The sequence below is a fragment of the Myotis nattereri genome (genome assembly GCF_964212035.1).
Source record: "Myotis nattereri genome assembly, chromosome: 1".
Lineage (NCBI taxonomy): Eukaryota > Metazoa > Chordata > Mammalia > Chiroptera > Vespertilionidae > Myotis > Myotis nattereri.
The window spans coordinates 28,364,177-28,380,801 of NC_138075.1; the positions used below are offsets into that span (position 1 = coordinate 28,364,177).

A 16,625-nucleotide genomic window follows, 5' to 3' on the forward strand; every position below is an offset into this window, starting at 1 on the left:
TGGTGAACAGTGAAAGTGGAGAGAGACTGAATTAATAGTTACACAGAACAAAACATCTTTCCGAATTTCTTAAATACTCCCTTGATGTTCGAAATAGGCCAATTCATGTAAGAAGAATTTGTGGGAAATTTACATTTAATCGGCTGCAAAAACTCAGCTTGGTTTTCACAAATGTTCTATCGAACACCCCAAGTTCTCAAATGCACTTCACTCAGAGGGAGGCAAAGGGCCACAGTCCGGAAAGTTAGCCTCGCCCTCTTCTGCCGGGTCTGCCCACACCACTCTCACCAGCCAGTGCCCAGGGTGCCCCTTGCTCCTCCCCAGGAATACCTTCCCTGATCCCTCTTCTGCCCTTGCAGCATGAGGCTTGAACGTGCATCCATCATGTCATTTTACTTTACTGTTTTACGTTATTGCTAGTAGTATGTGAGTCTTTCCCATTCCTTGTAACAGAGTTACAGGGATGGGGTTCATAGCCTATTGCCTCTGAGCTTCCCCTTAGCACGTGGTATGGGCTCAATAGATACGAGCTGGTAAGGACTTAGTTGTTCAGCCATTCCTGACCAGTCCACTCTGTTGGGCACCCCTAGGAGACAAGAGACAGGATAAGACTTGATTGTAGCCTCTTGGGCATTAAAAAAACCCTGGAGGGGGAGCAGGTACAAAGTGATCATAGAGAAGACAGCTCAGGGTCACTACCCACGTGGGTGAGAGAGGTCCCAATGCCAAAGGCTGGGGAGATTTGAAGGGGCCGGAGTCCCAGGCCTTGGCCTGAACCAGTCTTGAAGCTTTGGTGGGAAGCCTATGGCAGGAGGAGGGGGTCGGCTTGGTGTGCTAGAAATGACTAAATTATCCTATGGGTCACCAATTTATTTATTTGCTAATTGACTGGCCCAGCTTTGGGCTTTCAATCTAAAGAAATCATTTCATCCTTTATTAAATACTGCAAGAATCTCACTCTTTGTTCTGCAGGGCTGTACACAATTTATTAGTGAAACTTGAATTTACACCACAATAGTTGCACCACTAATGACTTTCCAAATGCTGCTAACACCATACATGTTCCACTTCTCAGTGGGATCCAGACCTGTCAGTGAATTCTGAGCCTGTCAACCTCCCTCTGACACAAGAACAGACCCCCAAGCCCATGCCCCCTTCCCCCATCTTTCCATGATTTCATTTCTGAATCAGTTACTCTTTGGAGATTCCAATTCTTATACACCTCCTCTTTTTATTTGGTGGACAATACTTTATTTGGAAATGTCCCCTCCTGTAATTACAAATCCTGTTAGTCCTCCTCCTCCTCCTCTCCCCTGGGGGGATTGTGGGCTTTAATTAATTAATGTGGTTAAACCGCTTTGAGGTGCCTGGTTGAAAGGTGCTATGTAAGTGCAAATTATTATTATTATGGCCGTTGACATCCCACGGGGCAAGGCCCACGGCCCCATGCATCTAGAGACCAGAACAAAGACTCCTTCATCTTCACCTTCCCTGCCAGGTCTGCGATGGCTGGCGCAGTGGTGTGAGGGCAAATCTGTTACCATCTCAGCAGCAATCAACTAATTAATCCCCATTAGGCAGGCTTCCGCTTCCTTCTTCCACGCAGCACAGTCCTGTTTCATTTCACAAATCACGCCCCCATCAGCTCTAGACAAAGGTCACAGTGTCCCTATGGCCTCTGCTGGCCTAAAGGAAAAAAAGAAAAAAAAGAGGGAGAGAAAGAAAGTTTGAAAAAAACAAAACAAAAACGTTGTTGTGGTGAAATGCACCAACTTGTCACTCGCAGCCTGAGGCAGCGTTGCTCCCAGCAGCGGTCCACTCCGCACACGCACCTGTCTGTGCCGCAGCACACGTGTGGGTTAGGGTCCTGCAGCCCAGGCTTGATGGCTGTTGAGAAAGGGGAGTCTTCCCCGTGCTGGGTGGGAAGAGGTCACCCAGAGAAGCTGGAGCCCCTCTTCGGCTTCCTCCTCTCCCCCCAGGTTTCCCCTGAGAAAGCCAGCTGCCATCTGCAGCCAGGAAGTCCTCACAAAGGCAGGGGACCGTGATTTAGATGTTTTGTGCTACACCTAGCACAGCCCGGCCCTTCACAAACGCCCAGCACTTCCACCCTGATCGTAGCCTTTGAAAGCAGCCCCGTGGGGGAGACGTGGCCTCTCGAAGGGACGCTGCTGACCAAAATGCTCCTTACAAGGTTGTGCCTCAGCCCCTTTGTTAGCGTGGACGTGGGTGAACCTCAGGGGGTCATGTCTTCATCTGCCTCCATTTATCCTCCCTATTGAAGGGCTCCTTCAGGACATCGGTCAGCCTCTGTGGGAAATGATTCGGAGGGCAACAAAGGAACTCGGGCCCTTTGGGGGGCCTGCGGAATTCAGTAAACATCTGGACACGGAAGGCCAGGTTCTCAAGCAGCCTCGCTGGGGAGATGTCAAAAGAGAGAAAGAGCTGTGTGTGCAATGCAAGCTCTTAGTTCTGTGGCGACATTTGTTGTAGAAAAACACAGACGCCCCAGTAGGTAGACAGGAAGATTGTTCAAAGGCTCCTCTGTCTGTCAGTTGGTGTGAGCGCCGTGCACTGTGTCGGTTCTCATGGCCCGTGCGAGGAAATAAAAGTTCTGCACGGCTGGGAGCAGCATGGGATGGGTCAATTCTGCACGTCCTTTGAATAACCTGAGGTTGCATAAGCCTGTCCTGGGTGTGCTGGAGAGCGTTTCTGCTCTCCTTACAGTTCGGGTGCACTTTCTGGTCAAGGTGCCTTGGATTCTCATCATGAGCACGTTTTAATTGACCAAAAAGAATGAAGTCCTGAGCGTAAGTGATTTATACTTCACGGTGAAATTCAGGATCTGAACTCTTGACTCTCAGTGCTCCTTTTATTGTTGAATCAATCCATTCAGAGCACATTAGTCAGCATGATTCATTAGTCACATGGTGCTAATCAGCACTCCCCAGGGTCCCCAGATCTGTCCTCAGCCGGCAAAAGAACCCGGTCTCTGTGGAGAGGCGCTGCAGGCCATTCCATTAGCACCGGGAGCTGGCGTCCAGTTCCAGCCCACATGCTCTCGGGAGCTTCCTCAGCCATCCCAGTGAGAACGAGTCTGTCTCCCCTGTCCTTCCATGCTCCATTTTTTTTAACCTTGATAATATGTGTCATGTGTCACAGTTTGGCTTTGATCAAAGTTATTTTTTTTTGAAATAACTAGATTTTGAGCTACTAAAAGGAAGAAACTTTTTTTTTCAGCCTCATATCCCCCATGGTTTGGAAACAATAGATACTCAACAAATACCTGAACTCACTGAAATAAAGCTTACGTCGTATTCCAGAAAGAACACGGTGTCCTTTTGGAAGAGGTTTTCAAAGAAAATCAACAACCCGGACGGATTTAACATCCCTCGGTATTATTACCCGGGCGTTTTCACAAACGCAGACTGTGACTCGGCAAAGATGGCCAAGTGGCTTGCAGCTTCTGAAGGAGTGTGGGTTCAGACTAACTATAGTCCAGGCCTTGGAATAGAGCTTTGCTCTGGAACCTTATTCCAACGAACATTTTGTTCCATGTTTTAAAACATTGTGGAGACAGGAAAAAACATTTTGGGGAGAAAAAAGTGTTTAGTCTGTGATTTTGGGCCCACATTCAGACCCTGCTTTGTGCTATAAGCACTAGTAGCTGTTGCTCAAATATCTTTCTTGCTGGTGCATAAGAGCAAAACATACACTACAGTTTCCTCTTGAGATAGATTCTATTTTGGGTAGGGGACCAAGGTTTTGGGGTGCTGATCTGTGGTGTCATTACTGACTGTGATACCCCATTTCTCTGCTCTAGGCTCTACAAAAGGAGGATCCTGACAGCACTTTTAACACAAAATATTGATGTTGCATTTCAACATTATGCAACAAGCCCAGCCCTAAGGTCTGTACTACCTAATCTCCACATCTGGACTCTAAGAGGGATGTGTCACTGCACACTCATCTCCCTCACTCGTAGAAATATAACTCCCAAAATTTAGCCATGCTCCTGGCCTCCAGATTGACAACTACCCACCCTCTGACCAGCCATTCTCCTTTTTGATGTAGACCCAGAGAAACCCCCACACCTGCATACCAAGAAACATGTGCAACAGAATTCGCTAAATTAACAAATAATTCTAATTTCCATCCAGGAAGGAATGGCCAACATCTGGTATATTCCAACAATGGATGTGACTACTTCAATTAAAGTGAAAGAACATGATTTATGTGTATCAAGGTGGATATACTGCAACAACATGATGTTAAGGGACAAAAAGAAGTTATGGCATGATGTGTGCAATAAGCCGTTTATGCACATTTGAAATACACTCAAAACATATCTCTCTTTGAGGCTAACAGCCAGAGTAAAAAAAAGTGGACATAGCAGAGGGCCAGTGTGGGAAGATGTCACGCAGGGAGGGGATGTGAAATGAATGTTTAAAGGGAAGAAGAGAACCGGGCAGACGGGAGTCCTTCCTTATTTCCTCTGGGAGGCGCCTCGCTGAGCAGCAGGCAGAAGCCGCGGGGAAATGCTGGGGCCTGCATGAGCACCAGGCCTGCTCTGTTCTCTTTTCTGTGACCTCTGGGCGAGAAGTTCACTCTCTCTGCTCCACTAACTCCCAGGGCTCTCTGCCCAGGCTCCCACGAGAATGCCAGGCTGTACCAAGTATGTGGGTGGTATTTACCAGGCAGACACCTTCATACCTGGATGGAATCAGATTGAGAATCTTCTGGGTCACTCTGAGTCCACCAGGCAGAAAACATTTAGATGGGTTACTGATTCAGACTGAAATCTGATGAACTCAGATGGTGGTATTTGGGGGGAAAGAATTTTTCCATAAATCATCCTGTTGGCTCAGTGACTAAGAAAATGGAGCAGAAGAATCTAACCCAACTTTGTGACAAGGGAACAAACAGAGGAGATTAATGTCCCTCCCAATATGCTTTAAAAGGCAATCAAACATCCACCCTTGCATTTACAAGAAAGATGAAGCCATGGCTCTCCAGCTCTTAAAAAAATCATGGTTTTACCTCTTTGTTTTCTGCTTTCTTCAAAGCCCCTACACGAGGTGGTTAGGAAAACAGGAAACTAGCTTTGTTTCCAGCACCTTCTCTGGATCTATCACAGGGACCCGGGCTCTCCTTAGGCTCCCCATCTCCATCCCAAGGTGTATGCGGCTCACTCGAACCTAAACTAGCAGAGGACAGCCCCAGAATCCAAATTCAACCTGCGACACCTGATCCTGATTAAAAAATAAAAACAATGTAAAAAAATAATTCTGTCCTGCTGAGAAAGTAAGCCATTATCTTCTGTCCTGCTCAAAGCAATCTGGCTTTTGTGTTTCAAATACCCCTCAGGCCCCCAGGAAAAGGAGAGCTCAGCAAAGGCAGAGTGAGCCAGGAGGAGCCCGGCCTCTTCATGCTCGCTGGCAGCCCCTCCTTCAGGGTCTGCTTCTCGACTCAGGCGATGGGCCTGATTGCGGAGCCCCACAAAAGCCTGGATGGTCCCAGTTTCCCCAGGCTTCCTGCACCATCAGCCACACAGACTGGCTGCTTTTTAATTTTTTAAAAAATATATTTTTCCTAATTTCAGAGAGGAAGGGAGAGGGAGAGAGAGGTAGAAACATCAATGATGAGAGAGAATCATTGACCAGATGCCTCCTGCATGCCCCCTACTGGGGATCGAGCCAGCAACCCAGGCATGTGCCCTGACTGGGAATCACACTGTGACCTCCTGGTTCATAGGTCAACACTCAACCACTGAACCACACTGGCCGGGCCAGCCTGGCTGCTTTCAATGATAGAATCTTTATTCCTGGCCTTGACGCAGAGGCCCACGGGTCCCAGCTATGTTCTGGGTGGCATAACACTTGGGGCTTCCTGGGGAAACAATGGATAAAACCAGAGCAGATGTGAGTCATGTTGGAGCCCGTAAACTCTCCCTCCCTTCTGCAACCGTGCGGTTCTGTGGGCCCACCCTGCTTTTCCCTCTACACTTGGTCCTGGCACCCCTTGGCCTCCCTCGGGGCTGGCCACGCCTCTAAGCTTTTCCACTCTCGGGTGCTGAGGGTTTCATGGCGAGCTCTGGGGACAATGTTAAAATGGATTAACCTCACCTACCCCTTCACCTCTCCACTTCAGTTGCACAAATAAGCTGAACTCTCCCTCTGCTGGGACTTGGCCCCTCTCAGAGTCAAACCTTCAAAAGCTGGTGGCTGTGAGCTCCTTCTCCTTTGGGGTCTAAGTATTTCCCAGATCTTGGGCCCAACCCTGAGAGGCCAGGATGCCCAACAAGTGCAGAAAGACAAAGGAGATGCAAACAGAGGGGTTACCATGGCAATGGCCAGAGCCAGGGAGCCTTCTGAAGATGCTGGGAGGGTGGGTTTCCTTTCTTTTACCTTTTCTTCTTTTCCCGCAAAAGGAGAATAGTTCCGCTCTCCATTTTACTACAACAATAGCATGGACCAGCTCCTTCAAGTGTTTCAAAAAGCAGCCTAAGAAATCTCTAGGCAAGCCCCTCAGTGTCTCCTGCCTGCCGGTTTATTGTCCCTCTGGCCCAGTGAACAAAGGTGGGGGAAGGGTATCAGGCCCCATGGCCCGCTGCTCCCAGCATCCTAATCCTTGAAAACCGGTGAGAGGAGTGGCCTGCAGAGCAGGGAAATTGAATGTTGGCCTCACCTTTTCTTCCCTCCCTCTACTATGCACTCCGGAGCAGGTATTACACAACCTCCGCCTGGCAGGCAGCAGGAATCCTGGGGCTTACTAAGGGGATGGAAGGCACTGAGGGGTCCTCCCCACATGCTGTTTGGGTTCCTCCTTTCCACCCTTCCAGGATGCATCACCACAGTGGAGCCACAGGTGGCAGGGCTGGCAGCTCCTCTTTCAGCTGGCACCCCCCTCATCTTCCTGCCCTTGCCCTCTCTGCCACCCAGGCAGGAATGCCACACTGTCCCCCCCCCAGCTCTCGGTACCAACCTCCATGCCAACTGAGGGCTATCATGCCAGAGCAACCCCTCACACACAAAAAGCTTATTGGCCTCGACGGCTGGTACCTTTCCAAGGTTACCACCCAGGGATCAAAGGTTTCTTTGCTTTAATCCTGGGAAATGTGCAGGTGTTTTCTAGCTCAGTCATCTGTTAAGAGTGGGGGAGGGAAATCAGCTTTTATGTTCCCGTGTGTGGAGATCTGAAGGAGATAGCTCTCCTGGGCTGAGTGAACGATAAGTACCCCATCTCCTGGGAGAATCAGATACGGCCGACGTTGGGAAGGCCTTTACAGATGGTCCAGGCCAGTGACTACAATCCAAGGAAGAAAAACATTTGCATTGCAACCTCCATGCAGAAATTGAAAATGCGCACACACAATCACACAACAAATAGTTCATGAAACAATACAATATGCTGGCTGTGACTCATTCATTTCAGTTTATCACCCAGGAATGGGTTGTGACACAATTTGCCACGCACTGAATCCAGGTCAACACTGTCATTTTCAAGCTGACAGAACTATAGTTTCTCAAGATCACACCAGAGCTGGAATAGATATCCAAGGGGGTCTCTCCAATAAAGGAGGGGCCCCCATTTCCCTGAGGGTCACAGCTTTTGATTTTCTCAAAGTCTTGGGAGCACGCAGCTAGAGGAAAGGGCCTGCCCAGAGGTTTGTACTCAGAGGCATTGCTGACAGGGGCCGAAAGGTTTTGCTTCCTGGGAAAACCCGAGGTGGAGGTGCAGCTTGAGGGAGTGGGACGGATAAATCAGCTTTCAAAGCAACCAGGTGAGGCTCTGCAGCCCCTCAGACATTTTCCCTTATCCCCTGGGGTTCTTGGATCATTGGACACCTTCCTGGTTTTTTTTCTTTCCCAGACACACAACTCCAGGTCCACCTCATTTAGTAACTCACTTCCTCCCCTGTTTTCCAACCTTTTCTAATATCCTTTCCTTGTAGTTTTTTAAACCTCTACCGATTGATTGCAATTCCACCCTCTACTTTCTCTAACAACTTCATCTTTCCCGTCAAAGTCACAATCCTAGCAATGGGTGTCAAAGAGGCAACCCTGTGGATGTTGTTTCCACAAACACTATCCTAAAAGTTCTCCAAACTAGACCCGGCGTAGCCATGCCTTTTACCACAATGCCCAGGGGTCAGGATTCTCAACACAAGGCATCTGGGTAGAACTGGCTCTCCCCGCTTCCCCCGAAACTGTCTTCTGATCTTCCACAGATTTTCTTGAAATCTTCATCTAAATTTGCTGTTTAGTAGACTTTTAATCTTTTAAGAAAGGCTCTAAAAACGAAGAGCCAAAGCCACACGGTGCCCTGGGTAAATAAAACTCCAGCCTTCTGATGGCTTATTAGTTATACACCCTCAGAGACTATGTAACAAAGGGGCCTGCTGTTTGCTTTGCTTAATCTGGTCTTAAAATCTCAGCTTCTTTGTCAGAAAACAATATTTGCAATTGTAAAAACAATATTTACCAAGGAACTTGGATAGCATAAGTCAAAGGCTAAGAGCCAAAGGTCAGTAGTTCTTACCCCAAATTTCCCCGGCCCCGAGTCCCTGCTGAGGAGCTCAGCTGCACCAAACAAACACACTGCTCTCGGGTCCATGACGAAGCGGCGCTTTCAGAGGGGAGGAAAGGGAAGGCGGCAGCCTGTGCGCGGACAGAAGCACGGACACTCCAGCCTGCCCCACACAACTCCGGCTGGATCTCTGCAGTGCACTGTGTCTCCCTGGGATGTTATACAGACTCGCCCTGTTTCACAAACCTGGGCAAAATGCTCAACTCATAAATCCTGTGGGGCAGACAGTGCTCCCACGGACAGCAATGACAGTGTGGTCCCCCGTGGGTCAGGCTACATGGCCACCTGGGCATCTCTGTGGGCAGGGCCTCCTGCCTGGCAGTGGGGGACAGATGTGTATCCTGAACATTTCTGTGGGGAAGCTTCTCAATGGACCGAGCAGTTTGGGACCCTGTGGGCTAAGTTCATTAGTGTCTGAACCGATCTCATGTTCACTGTTTTCTGGGCAGACCTGTGATTGGACGCCTTTCCTACCTGCCAGAGGATCCAGCATCTGGGAGTGAACCACCAGAGCAGACCAGTGGTTCCTGGGTGCTTTCCCACAAGCCAGGACTCAGCGCCTTCTGAGCCCCAGGCCCATGTCATAAGGTGGAGGCCAGTGAGGCCTGGCCCCCAGTCGGGACTTGAGCACAGGTCCCTCAGCCTGCTAAGCAAGAGGCTCTGAGGTGGTGCAGAGTCCTCACCCCAGGGTCTGAGACTCACCCCTGCTCCTCACTCCAGTTTCTGTGAGAGGACTGGGCGGTGGCAGTTCCTAGCCTGCTTGGTTTGACCTTTATTCTGTTAGAAAATTCTATAGTTCTCTCTAAGCCCCACAACCACCTTCTTCAAATTTTTGCCACAATAGCCAATCTCTTTCATCTCACCAGGAAGAAGACCACTGGCCAGTTCCTCTTGACCTTTGATTCTGTTCTGAAGTCGTTCCGATCAGGAGCATAGCAGTAATTATCACCAGCAATGGGCACCACTGAGCACGATCAGCTTAGAGAAATGGCTTCATCCAAGCATCTTACCTTGAAGAACCAGGCCTTCCTTCTCGATGGTGTAGACAAAGGAGGCGAAGGGAGCCAGCGGGGACTTGGCGATGAGAATCTGCACATCAAGCACATTGCCCAGGGTTAGTCCAGGGAGAGATCAGAGGGGAGCCCCTGTTCAGTCCCCTTCCCACTTTGAGACAAACTGGTACCATATGACCACAAGTCATAAGGTTTATTTATGTTTTAAAAATTATTTTAGAATCAAAAGAGTGTTATTCTGTCAATCAATTGATTACTTTGGAAGACTGTACATTTATTCCAACTATTCTGCCCCTGAATGCCATATTCTTGAACCAGTTTTTCTAGAAATAAATTTCATTATTGTATGTCATGTGCTTAAACCGTTATCTTCCTGTCCAATGATAAAACTAGCCTAATTTTATTCATAAACTTAGCTATTCTACTAAAAAAAATTTCAAAGCCCCCTTAAGAGATAAAGATTTACCATAACTGTGGATATTCAAAATAACTTACAAAAGGCAAATCCATGGTAGGTTGCATTCTTGACCCCAACTCTTCACCCAGCCTGTATTCATCCCCTTTCCCATGTGACTACAGTTCCTCTTGGTTAAGGTGGAGAGCAGTGGTTCCCAACCTTTTCTAGGCCATGCCCCACTAAGCATCTCTAAAATCCTTATGCACAACCCCCTCCGCCCATGACATATAATTCTTATTATTCAAAAAGTGAACACCTATTCATGTGGAGGAAGCCTAAAAGGCCATTAACTTGGTCTAAACACGCTTCCAAAGAACACGACATCCATGAAAGAGAAAAAATGAAAGAATGAAAGGACAGTTAAAGTACTGAGGAAGAAATTACTAAGAAATTATTAAAAAATAATAAAATGAAGTGATATGAAAAAATAGCAACTAAAGTTTCAAAACATATAATAGAAAACTGAAATGCATAAATATGTCACAATATAGTATATTTGTATACTGTAGATGAGGCCCCTAGAACCACAAGAAATGCAAAATTTCACTGGTAATAACTCATTCTTGAATTGCCACACTTAAAAATCAAATTGCCTCCCTGTGGGGTGTGTGTCCCATGTTGGGAACCACTGGTGTAGAGTATTTCTCATGGCCTTTGACTGTGGGTTTGACCACATGACTTGTTTGGACCAATAGGTTGTGCCAGTTCTCAGCCTAGGCCTCAAGAAGCCCAATATATTCTCCACTTATTCTCTGATGCCTCTGGTACTGTTGGAAAAAGAATATATCCAAGCTAACCTGCTGTCTCCGAAGGAGAGTGAGAGACACGTGGAGCAGAGCTGGCCTGCGGGCCCATCCCAAATAGTGACCCCAAGGAGACCCACAGGCGCATTGGGGAAATGCTCATTACTGCATGCCTCTGAGATTTGGGTGTTGTCATGAAGCATTACTGCAGCAAGAGTTCACTGACCTACCAGACAACGCAAAATACCAAAAATATTTTGAGCAATGGCATTCTCCTAAGGAGATACCTACCTTAAAGGGGATGGTCATTTGGTCATTATCACTAACCCTTTATCACACCTCATATGGTTCTATAGGACGTCTAAGGACTGGTGGGTTATTATCACATTTCTCCTAAAGGAAGATGAATATCAGCTTCCTGCTCTACAAATTGATATCATCAAAAATAGTGACAATTTGGCACAGAGCCACTTAGGTAATCAGGGAGGCAAGGAAGAAGGAAGAAACCATTTCAAATAACCAAAAGGCTCACATGTACTATCTCAATCTACCTCAAGTCAACAAATATTTACTGACTGTCAACTATGAGAAATGGTGGATTAATGCGGTGAAAAGATCACAGGTTTTAGTTGTGGAGTTTGAATCTCTGTGCCTGTGGCAAGGCTTGTGATTGCCCCCTAGTAGCCACCCCCCACCCCCCATCTTCTTTTTAGTAAATAACTCCTCAGGTTTCAACATTCCTCTGCCTCTTTTGCAACCAGGGAGGCCATTTGACTAAGAGAACAGGAGTGTAAATAGCAGGTAGAACTTCTGGCATATATTTTCCTAAGAAAATATGTGCTCTTCACTTTCCCTTCCCCCTTCCCAAGGGCAGGAACAGATTCAACCACATGGATGTGGACACCTTTGGGGATGACAAAGCGACCCAGGAGAAGGAAGCTGGGTGACCTCATAAAGCATCAGTGCCTCCCACCTGGGTCACCTGTCCACCTCAGGACAGAGCCACCGTGAACCACTGCATTTTGGAGTCTTTGTCACCATGCCGCAGCCTGAATTCTAACCAATACTTTGGCTATGGACAACCTCACTTTTTTGAGTATCAGTTCCCTCGAATGTAAAATAGGGATAATACCACCCACCTAAATGGGATTATTGTGAGGATTAAATTAAGTCTATAAAATGCCTGTTACTGTGTCCAATTAACAAGAAGATTTCCAACAACTCATCATGGATACTTCCCGAGCACTCCTTAACGTTCACTCATCAACACCCAATATTCTTTGCTTTTACCAGAAGGATTCCACTTAAGTTGAATCTCAATAATTTCTACAATTGTTCCAAAGTTATCTAGATAAACTTGCTCGTGGTCCCTCAGCCTGCTAAGCAAGAGGGCTCTAAGGCAGTGCGGAGTCCTTACCCCAGCGTCTGAGACTCACCCCCATTCCTCCCTCCAATTTGACACTATCAATGTAATAGACAGCGTCAAAAATATCTCATGTCAAAAGCATGTCACCTTTAAATTAAGGTGGAGCCTTCCTGACAGAGACAGTTGGGGATGGTTCAATGTGAAGCTGACGGAGGCGCCTGGTGGGGGATGGCATGAGAGAAGAGAGGACAGTGCTCTCAAACTTTCATGGGTTTGAATCATCGCGGGTCTTGTTGACAGATTCTGAATTGTAGGCTCAGGGTGGGGTCTGAAAGTCTGCATTTCTAACACGTTCCCAGGAGGTGCTGCTGCTGTGGCCCATGGACCACGTTTTGAGTAGCTGGGCTCCAGGAAACTAGCCTGATGGAAGAGCCCAAGATGGAGAAGCAGGAGTCGGAGTCCTGAAGCCGGTTAGGAGGCTACTGTGATCATTCAGTGATAAGATGACAAGGGCCTAAACCACCGCTGCGTTAGCAAGAATGTGGGAAAGGAGGTCCTTCCAGATGTGAGGTGGATAGAAGATACATACACCCTTCAGATCACAGGCAACAGAAATAAACTACACATATCCAACACTTCGGATCTTTATTGTCTACATGAAGCAACTGGGTATAAATAAATAATAATCAGTAAAGTACCCTAGTATATTTTTGAAAACTATATTACCATTTTTATTTTATAAACTGCAAAATTAAAACCTGGGGGCTGGGGGGGAGGGATGGGATGTGAAAGGATGTGATATTCTAATGCAACACAACAAATAACATCTGAGCCTCACGGTGCTGCTGCCAACATGACTGCGCACTCTCCGGGGAGCCCAGGCCCACTCTGAGCAAGCGCAGCGCCCTGGCCACCGGGACCTCACCTGGAGGGACCGCACATCTGGAAGGACCCCCTTTCCAGGGAATCGGGGGGTTTGGACAGGCCACTGATTAATGCCGTGCCCTTCTCAAGCAGGGTTTAAAATGGGTCATTGAAAGAATGATTTGTGTGCAGTTAGAAAAAGGAAGTGATCAGTTATGTCAGATGAACCCCACTTCCTTTCTCTTAAGGGGGAAGAGAACTCCCAGATGGATGGATTGACAGAAATGTGGTGAGGGGCAGCAACCTCTAGTAGAATGTGCTGTACTGTAGTCTTGGTTTTGTCATGTTCCACATTCTTACTGACCTACACAGGACGCTGATGTACTCAACCACATCCATACAACAAACATGGATCCAGCAGGGAACAGAACTGACAAAAATTGTTATCCTAATAGAGCTTCTATTCTAAAGGAGGCAAAAAGATAATGAACAAAACGAATAAGTAAAATATATGGTATGTTAGATGATTATATAATCACATATATGGTAATATGATGGAGAAAAAAGGCAGAGAAAGAGTTCATTGGATCACATTTAAATAGAGTGGTAAGAGAAGAATTCACTGAAAAGGTGACATTTGAACTTGGGGTCATGTAAAACCCATTGATGGAATGCTGAATATGGTAACAGAAGATGAAAAATATAGAGAAACATATTAAACAATCATAATATCACAACACATCTTAATTTGGTTAGAATACTGGAACCAATCCTACAAATCTTTTAGGACGCAATTTTATTGAAATATATGTAAGGCCTTTTCCTTGAGAACAAGGACCAGCTACTGTCACAGAATGGGGAGATGAAATCTAGCTTTCAGAAGATGGAACGGGAGTGTTAGTGAACTACAGTGCAGTACAAGTTGGTTGTGAGATATGGTTCACAAAAAGCTAGTGTGGTCTCCGGTTGTATAAATGGAGACAGTATCTACAGCAAGGAAGTGATGATCCGGCTCTGCTCCTCATTCAGCAAAGCATGTTGGGTGTGATGTGTCTGGATTGGAGCCCAAATTCCAAAAGGGAAACTGACAGACAGAACAAGTGGAGGCCCATCAAGGTGGTCAGTCACCCAAAGCAACCCATGACCACAAACACTTCAATGCCAACACTATGGTAAGAGGTCTGGCATGAAGGTGCATATTGCTTTTAACATGAGTGTTCTGATCTGGATACTCTGTAGTGCTACCCGGCAGAGAAGGGAAGTGTGAATTAGCTTTAAGACTAACAGATTTCAGAGAAAGTGATGCTTGCCATGTACCTTTGCAACTACAGATAGACTCTCTTCTGTTTCAGACTTGAATCAATACCCCGTGGTCCGTGCATCTATGTCTTTCAAACTACAAATTATCCTCTTCCAAGGCAAACAACCCTTCCTAGCAGATATTTTGGGCTGTTCTGTTTCAGATGTTCCGTCATGCCATAAATTTGGGGTGTTCTAATCATTGTCCGGCTTGGGCTGTTGTCAAATGTCGTTCTATCCTCTTCAATAGATAATGTCCTGCAGGGAGGACCTGGCTGTTTAATTAAACTCTAGGACCCCAGTGAAACAATTTTATCACACTGAACCCCGTGTGCAACGTGCGAAGTTGGCTTTGGATCGCTCTGAGGATTCATGGAAATATGTAGTCAGGCAAGCAGCAGTGCAGATGTGTGACTCAGAGAGCTTAGAGCCCCACCAGGCAGGTGTGCAGTATTGTGAGCCGTTAATTCCACCTCCTGCAAACAGCTAGATTGTTGTTGTTGTCTTAATGTTTCCTTCAGATCAGACCAGCCAGACTCTAAGTACACCCTAATGAATATATTTTCTCCTTTCTTCAGCTATGATTGTAAGAAAAGTGGTCATCAGTGTTTTTAAACATTGTGTTTATTATGAACTAGATGCTGGGTCCCAAATCCCACTACCATCTGGAAGTAATTTTCATTATTTGTACCATCCACCAATCCATCATGTATTTATTTAATCCATGAATCTTCCCTGGGCACATTCCTTTGTGCTAGGCACTGCTCTAGGGGCAAGGTCCTCACTTTCATGCAGCTGACGTCTGTTGGTCTGTTGGCAAAGACAGACGGTACAGGGGAGCCTTTAGGTCTTGGGCTTTTTTCACTTTAACATTCTACTATAAGCCCCTCATTCTTGAGTAGTCACTCATTCATTCATTCAACCCATCCGTCCACAAACATTTATTGAGTACCTACGATGGGTAGGAAGATTCAATTTGTACTGTGTGAATTTGCACTTTTCAAAGAGTGCCATCTGTTTCTACCTCAATTTATTTTTAGATGTATGCTCTGACTTTTTGACAGGATTGCAAAGATTGGGGGGCGTTTTTTTTGATCCTTCACCTCCCTTTCTCTAGGGCAGCAGTCGCCAACCGGTGGTCCACGGACGAGGTCCGAAAGGTTGGCGACTGCTGTTCTAGGATCCAGTCCAGCGCTTTGCAGACTGTGGGCTCCTACAATGACTGATGGGCATTTTCCTCACTGTTCTTCACTTAATCCTTCTGCTGCATGTGTGACAGTTTCTCCCAATTTATAAGTGACAACACGGAGGCGTAGGTGCTCTGCACCAACTGTGCAAGGAGAAGACGGCCTTTGGAGCTCAAGGGCTCCCGTCCCAGACCTCTTCTCCTTTCAGGGCCCTGCCTTCAGATCCTTGATCTGCTCTGAGCAGGTAAGTTGTCAGGTGATTTCCTTCACTCTAAGGTGACAGCAGATTTAAACCTTCCAGGGTTACCCTTTTAGGTGTGTCTGTATTTTAATATAAGATTCTCAAAGGAGAGTCATGGATCCAACGTGGTAGAAAGTCCTGCGGGATCACCCCTCCAGGTTCCCACAGAACCGATGATGATGATGATGAAAACAACAGCCAACACGCATTATTCCTCACAACACCCCTTTGAGGTAGTAGCTCATAAGCAGTGAAGCTAAGATTCCAACCCAGGCCACCTGGTCCTATAGCCTGTACTTTAAACCAGCATGGCGGCAACCCCAAATGCCCTGTGCACACATCAATCCATGCCCCTGAGGTAATCAATCAAAGAGGCAGGACACAGAATAGCAAACAGGGCATTTCTCCCACAGCACAGACACTGCATGACTGAAGACAAAGAAGAGAACTGGACGGGGCCTCGTGCTGGCTGCCCTATCGTTTATGAGCTTCCATCCTGTCAATCTTCCTCTGTCTTTCCTTTCTAAATGTCCAAATCCTACCTACTCTTTGAACTCCATACAAATGTACCTCTTCCAGGAAGCCTATGCCGATTTCTCCAGTCTCAGGTAATCTCCCTCTAGTTCCATCTTATTTCACCTGTACCGCTCTAATAGTTGTGCTACCCCTGAACTTCGTGCTTTCTCTACTGAATTTACTACCGTGTATGTGAAGGCAGAGACCATTATCATCATTGTGGCTGCTTCTGGTCCCACCAACCTCCACTATGGTGCTATAAACATAACAGAACCTCAATTATGAATCGCAACTTCAGCAGCTCTAACTCATACCCACTTTGAGGACTTATCTGGCATTCCCTCCCCAAGGCT

General features: G+C 46.8%; 1 protein-coding gene across 1 annotated transcript in view; it reads right to left on the bottom strand.

The window, feature by feature from the left end:
- Positions 1–966: 966 nt before the first annotated feature.
- The window catches only part of RAD51B (RAD51 paralog B), a 521,923-nt gene continuing 506,264 nt past the window's right edge, over positions 967–16,625 (bottom strand). Inside the window, exons 10-11 of the mRNA XM_081088043.1 lie at positions 9,597–9,675; positions 967–1,686 (exon numbers count right to left, since the gene is read on the bottom strand). Coding sequence (XP_080944169.1) covers positions 1,670–1,686; positions 9,597–9,675 — 96 coding nt within the window. The 3' untranslated portion in view covers positions 967–1,669. The remainder of the gene's footprint in view (positions 1,687–9,596; positions 9,676–16,625) is intronic.